This window comes from Schistocerca nitens, chromosome 12 (genome assembly GCF_023898315.1).
Source record: "Schistocerca nitens isolate TAMUIC-IGC-003100 chromosome 12, iqSchNite1.1, whole genome shotgun sequence".
Classification (NCBI taxonomy): Eukaryota; Metazoa; Arthropoda; class Insecta; order Orthoptera; family Acrididae; genus Schistocerca; species Schistocerca nitens.
In genome coordinates, this window is record NC_064625.1 from 149769594 (window position 1) to 149780485 (window position 10892).

The following is a 10892-nucleotide window of genomic DNA, read 5'->3' on the forward strand; positions in this document are numbered from 1 at the left end:
TCTGAGCACTATGGGACTCAACATCTTAGGTCATAAGTCCCCTAGAACTTAGAACTACTTAAACCTAACTAACCTAAGGACATCACACACACCCATCCCCGAGGCAGGATTCGAACCTGCGACCGTAGCAGTCCCGCGGTAGACTTCTCCTTAATTTGGTCCCACGGAACAATAAATAAATAAATAAAAAGATAGAGCCACGGGTCGTGACACATCTGAAATGTAACGTCCACTGTTCAAAGTGCCGTCAATGGGAACAAGAGGTGGCCGAGACGTGTAACCAATGGCACCCCATACCATCACGCCGGGTGATACGGCAGTGTCGCCAAACACGGATGCGACCATCACGATGCTGTTATCAGAACCTGGATTCATCCGAGAAAAATGACGTTTTGCCATTCCTGCATCCAGTTTCGTCGTTGAGTACACCATGCAGGCGTTCCTGTCTGTGATGCAGCGTCAAGGGTAACCGCAGCCACGGTCTCCGAGCTGATAGTCCATGCTGCTGCAAACGTCGTCGAACTGTTCGTGCAGATGGTTGTTGTGTTGCAAACGTCCCCGTCTGTTGACTCAGGGTTCGAGACGTGGCTGCACGATCCGTTACAGCCATGCGGATAAGATGCTTGTCATCTCGACTGCTGGTGATACGAGGCCTTTGGGATCCAGCACGGCGTTCCGTATTACACTCCTGAACCCACCGATTCCATATTTTGCTAACAGTCATTGGATCTCGACCAACGCGAGCAGCAATGTCGCGATACGATAAACCGCAATCGCGATAGGCTACAATCCGACCTTTATCAAAGTCGGAAACGTGATGGTACGCATCTCTCCTCCTTACACGAGGCATCACAACAACGTTTCACCAGGCAACGCCGGTCAACTACTGTTTGTGTATGAGAAATCGATTGGAAACTTTCCTCATGTCAGTACGTTGTAGGTGTCGCCACCGGCGTCAACCTTGTGTGAATGCTCTGAAAAGCTAATCATTTGCATATCACAGCATCTTCTTCCTGTCGGTTAAATTTCGCGTCTGTAGCACGTCTTCTTCGTTTGCGGATAGGTGGCGACAACGGTAAGTAGCGGTCGAAAGAAACAGATCGCAGACGTCAGGCAGTTAGCACTGACCTAGGTCAACATAACCTCATTCAAACATTAGTCGACTTGTGTCTGCACTATAAAGTTGTCCTTGATTGAAAATGTCTGTTTACGAGCCTAATTATCGTCATTTGCGGGAAGTGTTACTGTTTTGTTTTAATATGAAGAAAGCAGCGGCTGAGTCTCACCGAATGCTCTCAAGTACATACGGTAAGGACGGTATTAATGAAAGAACGTGTCGTGAGTGGTTTCAACGCTTCAAGAACTGCTATTTTGACGTCGTAGACCGGCATAGTGGTGGAACAGAGAATGTTTTCCAAGATGCAGAATTGGAGACATTGCTGAGAGGAGACTCGCTTCAAACTCCAGAAAAATTGGCACGATTAGTGTGAGTGACACAGCAAGCCATTTCGAAACGTCTCAAGGCTATGGGCATGATTCAGAAACAAGAAACTTGTGTCCCGTGTGAGCTGAAACCAAGAGACGTTGAATGGCGTTTGTGTGTTTGTTGACAGTTGCTTCAGAGGCAAAAACGGAAGGGATTTCTGCATGGAATTGTGACCAGGGACGAAAAATGAGTTCATTACGATAACCCTAAACGCAAAAAATCATGGAGATATCCCGGCCATGCTTCCATGTCGACGGCCAAACCGAATATTCACAGCTCCAAGATCATGTACTGCATTTGGTGGGACCAGCTCGGCGTGGTGGACTACGAGGTGTTAAAACCAAGTGAAACAATCATAGGTGCTCGTTATCGAACGGAATTAATGCGTTTGAGCAGAGCATTAAAAGACAAACGGCCGCAATACAGCGAGAGGCACGATAAAGTGATTTTGCAGCACGACAGCGCTCGACCCCACGTTGCAAAACACGACTAAACGCACTTGGAAACGTTAAAATGGAAGTCTATCCTACGCACCGTACTCTCCAGACATTGCTCCCTCCGACTATCACCTGTTTAGATTAATGGCGCATGGCCTGGCTGACCAAAACTTCCGATCTCATGAAGGAGTTACAAATTGGATCGATTCGTGGATCGCTTCAATAGATGAACAGTTTTTTCGACGCGGGATTCATACACTGCCTGAAAGATGGGAGAAAGTAGTGGGCAGCGATGGAACATACTTTGAATGGTACATGTGTAACCAATTTGTTTAATTAAAGCCTGTTGGGGGGGAAAAAACCGCGAAAGCAAAGTTGTACACCTTGTAATTAAAGGAAATTAGAGCAAAATATGTAACAGAGGTAACAAGTGTTAAATTATGGTAACGAAGAAACTCATTTAAAGTAAATACATAAAAACATTTAAAATCAGATGACCAAAGATACTAAATGAAAAAAGAATAAAAGAAAGAGAAAATGAGAGCAAATGAAAAGTAAATCCCTTAATTAAAATGCTGCGGTAAAGTAAAAAAATGAAAAAAATGTATTTAAACAATTAAGTTAAATAAAAATCTTTATCACAGGCGTTTCGGTAAAGTGTAAAAGATAGACAGCACCTGACAGGACATCAACCCCCAACCTTGCGTATATAAGCTAAATAATGTAACTGGTATATTACGTACAAGTCTAAAATTTAATGATAGTTTAAAAGCTTTAGAAGCTCGCAAGATGGTAAAGTCGTTTTTTGTCTATCACAGAAACAAGTGTCTACAAGGGTGAATAGTTGAATAGTTTAAGTGTGTGATAGCTCAACCCCAACCACATAGTCCTACAGGTGGAGTCAAAAAGTCGATGCCACGCAGGGGACGTCTCTTTGCGAGTTGTTTATACACTGATTACCCTAATTGGTACATCTGTCAGAGGCTGTTGCTTTGTGGAATTATTGGTCATATCGGCATATGTGGACATACTTTCGTTTGTAGGCTCCCTACCTGTAGCTTAGAGATTGGAAGAAACACGTCGATGATCTGCTGAAACAGTTGGATTCAGCTACTTATGCTATTAGGGTGATAAACATATCAGTGAATAAGCCTACTATACATGTTTTTATTCACTGCTCTCATATGGCATATTTTGAGGTAATTCGTCATTAAGAGAAAAAGTATTCATTGTACAAAAGGGCGTAATCAGAATAATAGCTGGGGTCCACCCAATATCACATTGCAGACATTTATTTAAGGAACTCGGGATATTCACGGAACCTTCGCAATACATATATTCACTTATGAAATTTGTTATTGATAACCCACCACAATTCGAAAAAACGGCGAAGTGCATAGCTACAACACATGAAAGGATGATATTCACTATTCTGGGTTAAATCGGACTTTGGCATACAAAGGGGTGAATTACGCTGCCACAAAAATCTTTGGTCATTTGCCAAAGAGCATTAAAAGTCTGACAGTTAGCCAGCCAACATTTAAATAAAAATTAAAAGAATTTACGAATGACCACTCCTCCTACTCAGTAGATGAATTTTTAGATATTCTGGAAAAATTGACAGGCAGTAAAAAAAAATTGAGTAATTATTTTGTGTAAGGAAAACTTATGTAAAGTCACACGTTTCACATCATTACGAAATGCCTTATTGTAGCGTCACAGGTTTTTCTAGTTGGTAGTTGATAGATTAGTACTGATTGGCCCTGGCTAAAACTCGGCGATAGTCGGTAGAGCGATGATACTGTTATTAGGTAAAGACGACGTTACAAAACTGAACGGAATTCTCGACGTGTGCGATGTTTACTTCACCAATTGTGACCAATATTACGCTACTCGTCGTAATTAGCTCGTCTATATTCGATGGTTTAACAGTCACTATTAAAATATTAACCATAAATTCAATTCAGTTCCACCGACACCAACCTCCCCATAGTTTGGTTGTAATTTCAAATCGCTAATACGTCGTAACATTGAGATTGCTTCCTAACGTCAAAGAGTTTCTATATATGCTCCGAGCGCTTCAGTCAAACATTATCGCAGCACCCAAAAGGTCACAGTTATGTCTCTAAACAATTTTGTAAATTGGAATCACAAATGCGTAAATTGGCACGAAAGGGTGGTTTATTTCAGAATAACAATCACTTCCTAACAAGGCTGTGAGGAAGCAGCTTTCCCAGGTGGTGGTGGTGGTGGTGGTGGTGGTGGTGGTGGTGGTGGTGGGGGGGGGGGATTTATAAATTATCTGCTTTAAAACTATTGCCAAGTTCCACAGTCCATTTGCAATTGTGAATGAAGTTAATTGTCTATCACTGTTCAATGCGTAACTAGAGTTGAGTACGAGTCACCTAATTTAAAAGTTCACTTCGTTCTAATAAAGGTAGCCCTCTATCTGAATTCTAAACTATGTTACAGTTGAAGTCAATGTTTCGTTTCACTGCGTCATAGTAGATCGCAATTATCAATCCTCGAAAAACAATCTAACCGCGCCTACAAATACGAGTATTCAAACAAGTCTCACCAGCTTCGACTAACTCTCGTAGTGACATTAGATCAAATTTTCCTTAGCCAGTACTCACGATTCAAATGGCTCTGAGCACTATGAGACTCAACTGCTGAGGTCATTAGTCCCCTAGAACTTAGAACTAGTTAAACCTAACTAACCTAAGGACACCACACACATCCATGCCCGAGGCAGGATTCGAACCTGCGACCGTAGCGGTCTCGCGGTTCCAGACTGCAGCGCCAGAACCGCGCGGCCTACTCACGATTCTCAAAGAGTACTCACACGACGTATTCTTTGAGATCGTTGGTTCTTCTTAGCTAATTTTAATTATGATGATTTTGCGATTTACTATGGTTTTGAGTTTGAGTTCACTGAGATTCTATCTTTCTTTTGTAAGTTGATAAATTACCAAGTATATGCCAGAATGAGATTTTCACTCTGCAGCGGAGTGTGCGCTGATATGAAACTTCCTGGCAGATTAAAACTGTGTGCCCGACCGAGACTCGAACTCGGGACCTTTGCCTTTCGCGGGCAAGTGCTCTACCAACTGAGCTACCGAAGCACGACTCACGCCCGGTACTCACAGCTTTACTTCTGCCAGTACCTCGTCTCCTACCTTCCAAACTTTACAGAAGCTCTCCTGCGAACCTTGCAGAACTAGCACTCCTGAAAGAAAGGATATAGCGGAGACATGGCTTAGCCACAGCCTGGGGGATGTTTCCAGAATGAGATTTTCACTCTGCAGCGGAGTGTGCGCTGATATGAAACTTCCTGGCAGATTAAAACTGTGTGCCCGACCGAGACTCCGCTATATCCTTTCTTTCAGGAGTGCTAGTTCTGCAAGGTTCGCAGGAGAGCTTCTGTAAAGTTTGGAAGGTAGGAGACGAGGTACTGGCAGAAGTAAAGCTGTGAGTACCGGGCGTGAGTCGTGCTTCGGTAGCTCAGTTGGTAGAGCACTTGCCCGCGAAAGGCAAAGGTCCCGAGTTCGAGTCTCGGTCGGGCACACAGTTTTAATCTGCCAGGAAGTTTCATATCAGCGCACACTCCGCTGCAGAGTGAAAATCTCATTCTGGAAACATCCCCCAGGCTGTGGCTAAGCCATGTCTCCGCTATATCCTTTCTTTCAGGAGTGCTAGTTCTGCAAGGTTCGCAGGAGAGCTTCTGTAAAGTTTGGAAGGTAGGAGACGAGGTACTGGCAGAAGTAAAGCTGTGAGTACCGGGCGTGAGTCGTGCTTCGGTAGCTCAGTTGGTAGAGCACTTGCCCGCGAAAGGCAAAGGTCCCGAGTTCGAGTCTCGGTCGGGCACACAGTTTTAATCTGCCAGGAAGTTTCATATCAGCGCACACTCCGCTGCAGAGTGAAAATCTCATTCTGGAAACATCCCCCAGGCTGTGGCTAAGCCATGTCTCCGCTATATCCTTTCTTTCAGGAGTGCTAGTTCTGCAAGGTTCGCAGGAGAGCTTCTGTAAAGTTTGGAAGGTAGGAGACGAGGTACTGGCAGAAGTAAAGCTGTGAGTACCGGGCGTGAGTCGTGCTTCGGTAGCTCAGTTGGTAGAGCACTTGCCCGCGAAAGGCAAAGGTCCCGAGTTCGAGTCTCGGTCGGGCACACAGTTTTAATCTGCCAGGAAGTTTCATATCAGCGCACACTCCGCTGCAGAGTGAAAATCTCATTCTGGAAACATCCCCCAGGCTGTGGCTAAGCCATGTCTCCGCTATATCCTTTCTTTCAGGAGTGCTAGTTCTGCAAGGTTCGCAGGAGAGCTTCTGTAAAGTTTGGAAGGTAGGAGACGAGGTACTGGCAGAAGTAAAGCTGTGAGTACCGGGCGTGAGTCGTGCTTCGGTAGCTCAGTTGGTAGAGCACTTGCCCGCGAAAGGCAAAGGTCCCGAGTTCGAGTCTCGGTCGGGCACACAGTTTTAATCTGCCAGGAAGTTTCATATCAGCGCACACTCCGCTGCAGAGTGAAAATCTCATTCTGGAAACATCCCCCAGGCTGTGGCTAAGCCATGTCTCCGCTATATCCTTTCTTTCAGGAGTGCTAGTTCTGCAAGGTTCGCAGGAGAGCTTCTGTAAAGTTTGGAAGGTAGGAGACGAGGTACTGGCAGAAGTAAAGCTGTGAGTACCGGGCGTGAGTCGTGCTTCGGTAGCTCAGTTGGTAGAGCACTTGCCCGCGAAAGGCAAAGGTCCCGAGTTCGAGTCTCGGTCGGGCAAACAGTTTTAATCTGCCAGGAAGTTTCATACCAAGTATATGGTTCTTGTTTCAATTACTAGTTATCCAAATAATAGTGATAAATGTAGGGTGACCAGATGCAACTGTTTGAAAAGGAAGGCAAAGGAAGAAAAAAGAGGACACACCAAACGGGTCAACTGCAGATGAGCATATTACCCGTCAGCTTTGGACAAGTCTCGTGACTGCCGGGAATTACCGGTAAAACTGGTAGTTAATTGTTACTGGTGGTCAGGTGGTGATTCCCAGAGCAATATTTTTTTTATTGTAAATTAAAAACATTGATTGTGGTGACAGTGTGGGATCAATTGTTTTTATATTTACAAGTAGTTTTAAGTTTTCACAGAGACAGCTGCCTAAACGCCACTCCTGAATGGCGACTTGTCCAAACTGACAGGTGGTAACCAGATCTGCAGTGTTCCCCATCAAACATACGTTCAATTTTAATACATGAGTTTATTATTTATAGACATAACATACATACGTTCCTTAACAATTATTGATACTTCTTGGAGGAACCAATTTTTTTGCAGAAGTTTAGGCTTACTTAACAGATAATTGTAAAATGACACACATGAAAATTCTTTTGAATTATATTGGACCATCAACAGACCTTTCACTGATTCAAGGTTTAATCTATTCCTCTCATCAGTCCACTGTGTGGTAATTAGAGAAAATATTCTTTCCGCATTAGCATTATGCCGTGAAATACTGAAAAAGTATTCAGCAAGCTTCAGTAACTCTGAGTGACAGCCAACTGACTCAGTCACAAAAAAACTTTGCCCATTTCTTACTACAAGAGCAAGTCCTAAATTCTGGATCATCATTATTCCTTTTTAGAAATTGCCTGAAATTGCAGTACTGATCAAAACATTTTGCATCTTCAATTTAAATGCTTTACATTTCTACTGCTTTTGTCCTGTTATGTCAACAACTTGGAATTGTTTACGAAGCGAAAAACGTAAGAGCATTCACGTCCCTTCATTCGACGAGCCGCTACCAACATCTACAATTCAAGCAGCAGCTGACGACATGTAAACTGCACTTCAACCTTCCGAATACAAATAAATTGAATGACTATGAAACAATGCAATACAACCATGACAATTTGTCGAGTTATTTCTTACCTTTATTGGCCACTGAAACGTACGTTCAGCTCTACATATCTCATATTCCGCTTCAAATTCATCCCTCCCTTTCTTGAAAGCCGGATATTTGCAGGAAAGGACATCAGGAAACGTACACTTTCGTTTAGGCGTAGCCAAATATTTTACGTAACTCACTCGGTTAAAAATTACACTCACAAATCACACGTGCACTACAGGAAGCCTAGCCAATGCAAAACGAAGATACGAAACCAAAATTTTAAATAATCGATATTTGCATTCGCTTATAGTCGATCAACGGTAACATCGACGATCCTGGTGCCACCTACTAATACCGCCTTCGTCTGTGTTCATCACGAAGGCTGAGCCAATAGTTAAAGTATTTAAGAAAAGAGCAATAGGACGGGACGAACTATAAATTTAACTGTATTACGCTCAACTTTGCGAAAAAGCCGGACACTATAAAAATCCGCCCAGACCCCGGACAAAGAGCTAAAAAGGAGGACATATCCGGATTAATCCGGACGTCTGGTCTCCCTAGATAAATGGAACTTCGGTTACTTGTTCATTTGAGCCCCCTCTCATATTTCTATCTTACTCTGAGTAATTCGATTTTCCTCTCTAATTGCATGCGGTGAAAAGTGGCTATTCCTTCATACGCGGACTTCCCACGCAGTCTCTCTCGTCACCTGGATGGTCCGGTGACAGGCAGGCTCTGCTGAGCTTGAAAGAGTTAAGCCAACGGGTGTGAGGGAGTCGAGTGGATGCTTTCCAGACGCCAACATTGTCAGAAGAGCGGTGGCGACACGCCCGCAGGGGCCTGGAAGAGCGGCTGGGCTAGAGATTCGTTACTTCGCAGAAACTTAGTGAAAACACTTTCTGGCGGGCTACCAGCGAGGCATAGGAATGACTTGTGTTCCCAGGCAGTCTTGGCGGGCAAATTCCCGCGTTTTCTGCAAAATCATAACTGTGATTGACTTGCTCAGGGAATAGCTCCGTGACGTTGCAAAATCAGCGCAGAAATTGGCGCCAAGTATCTCCATTGTTGGAATAGTAGTGAGTTGGCAATAGAGTGGAATTTTCCGCCGGTTTTCGGTTTGTACGGGTGCTCTCGAGAGGGTCGGCTCTCGCCTTTCGGTCGGACTAGGTTACAAGACTGAGCTCTCGCTGCTCTGGACAGCCTGCCTTCCGTTAGCTGTCTAAGGTACTTTCATTAAATTGTAACTGTTTGACGAAGTTGATGAAGTTTCGACTTCAACGTAACTTTATGAGTACAGTTGGCAATTGAGCGTTCTGCGTACAAGCGGCCTATGTTGTCCTTCTTGAGCAGTTTTGGCTAAAGTTGACTGTATCGGAGTTACTGTGTGACTTCGCTTGTTAAAATCAATCACTGTACCATCAGTGATTGTGTGGCGAGCCTTCTTCGTCTCCCTCAGAGGCGCATTTGTATTGATAGGAAGTCTTTCGTCTGGAACAACCAGACCAGGATAATTTGTTTCGGGATATACTCGCGACATTACCATCACCACGACGGGACGTCGAAGCTACCAGCCATCGCTTCCGGTACGCCAGATCGTGTCCTTGCAGTTAAGAAGACAGCTTTGTAACGTATGTCCGCAGCACCGGCAGGTTAGAGAATTTGCTCTGTGATAATCAGAGCTCAGCAGAGCACACCTGTTCCCGTCTTTTCTTACGTGGTTCTGTGTTAGATGTTCAGTGCCTGAGTTCTCACTACTGTAGCAGCAATTAATGTTGGGTTGGCTGGGTGTTTGTCTTAAAATTTGAGTTGCAAGGAATTTGCTCCACATACCACTTGGTCATAAACGTCACAAGCTAGTTTATGGACAACTTCACCTTCACAGCATTTATTTGAGTATCCAGTTTGACGTACTGTAAATGATTCATGTGTTTTGTTTATTATTTTAGGTTAGTCATAATAAATCATATTGTTATTTTGGACAGAACTTTGATTCTGTGGATCAGGAAAGCAACCCTTTCATTTCTCACTACGTTAATGAAACTTTCCTTTATCAAATTAAATTATTGCAGGTGCCAAACTCTTTTCTACTCCACTTGCAGGGTCGATTACAGTCAGTTCGCGTTTCTTCTTAATCCATGTGCAACAGCAAAAGTAGGAGTTAGAAAAGGGGGAGCTCAGAGCATCACTTACATATGAAGATTCGAGAAGAATTCAGTGTTAAATACACTGCTAGCCCCGGTACCTCGCACACTTTTCATGGAATTTGGAACTTTTTTTGGGGAAATTTTGGGGTATTGGTTGCTATTGTTTCTTTTTTTATTTTATGTCCAAGGAAGTGGCATTACATTTTTTATTATCTATGGAACAAGTATTAACGTATGTACGTATGTATGTATGTATGTATGTGCTTGCGAGGTGGTTTCAGCTGTTCAGATCGATTTGTCCCCCCATGTGGCAGTTGGCAGCCCCATGCAGTGAACCTCTACATTGTCCCTCTCTTTCTCTGCTATCTGCACAGGTAAGGGTAAAGCTATTTGTGTGAAGTCTAGCTCCAGCTTGCCCTCTGTTGCAGTCGGTGAGTGCCTGCGACCTAACGTCGAAGCTGCTGTCGCTGAGCTCGACGATGCCGACGGTGGTGGAGAACCCGGCAGTGACGAACCACAACACCTCCAACACGTCGCTGTCCGAGGACCTCTCGGACGTGGACGAAGAGCGGCTGACGGAAGATGAAAAGAAGAAGAAGCTGGAGTTCGAGCTGCGCAGGAAGGCGCACTACGACGAGTTCAAGGTCGTCAAGAAGATGCCACCTTCCGAAGAGAGCGATGTGGAGGGCGACAACGACGATTCCAAGAAGAAGCGGAAGAAGGGCAAGTAGGGGGACAGCGGGGAGACTGTTCACTTGTGTGCGACTCGGCCCGAGGGGCAGTGTGAGCCAGACCCTGGATGTGGGCGTGTTCCATCTCCTGTTGTCACTGCTAGAAGCTGCGTTTATTGTGAGTGCTTTATGAGGGCGTGGTTTCATTTATTGTGAGAGACAGAGAAAGCTGTCTGGAGGAACTATCTGTCCACTGCACGTTTTACATACTAACTGCTATA

The 10892-nt window shown here is 44.3% G+C and overlaps 1 protein-coding gene and 1 non-coding gene across 2 annotated transcripts in view; both read left to right on the plus strand.

Annotated features, from left to right (window-relative positions):
• Positions 1 to 10671, plus strand: part of LOC126214975 (protein phosphatase inhibitor 2-like) — a 44105-nt gene extending 33434 nt beyond the window's left edge. Inside the window, exon 3 of the mRNA XM_049941608.1 lies at positions 10369 to 10671. Coding sequence (XP_049797565.1) covers positions 10369 to 10671 — 303 coding nt within the window. The remainder of the gene's footprint in view (positions 1 to 10368) is intronic.
• On the plus strand, positions 6620 to 6694 carry Trnas-cga (transfer RNA serine (anticodon CGA)). Its single transcript has one exon. It is a non-coding gene; the product is annotated as a tRNA-Ser (tRNA).
• Positions 10672 to 10892: the final 221 nt, after the last annotated feature.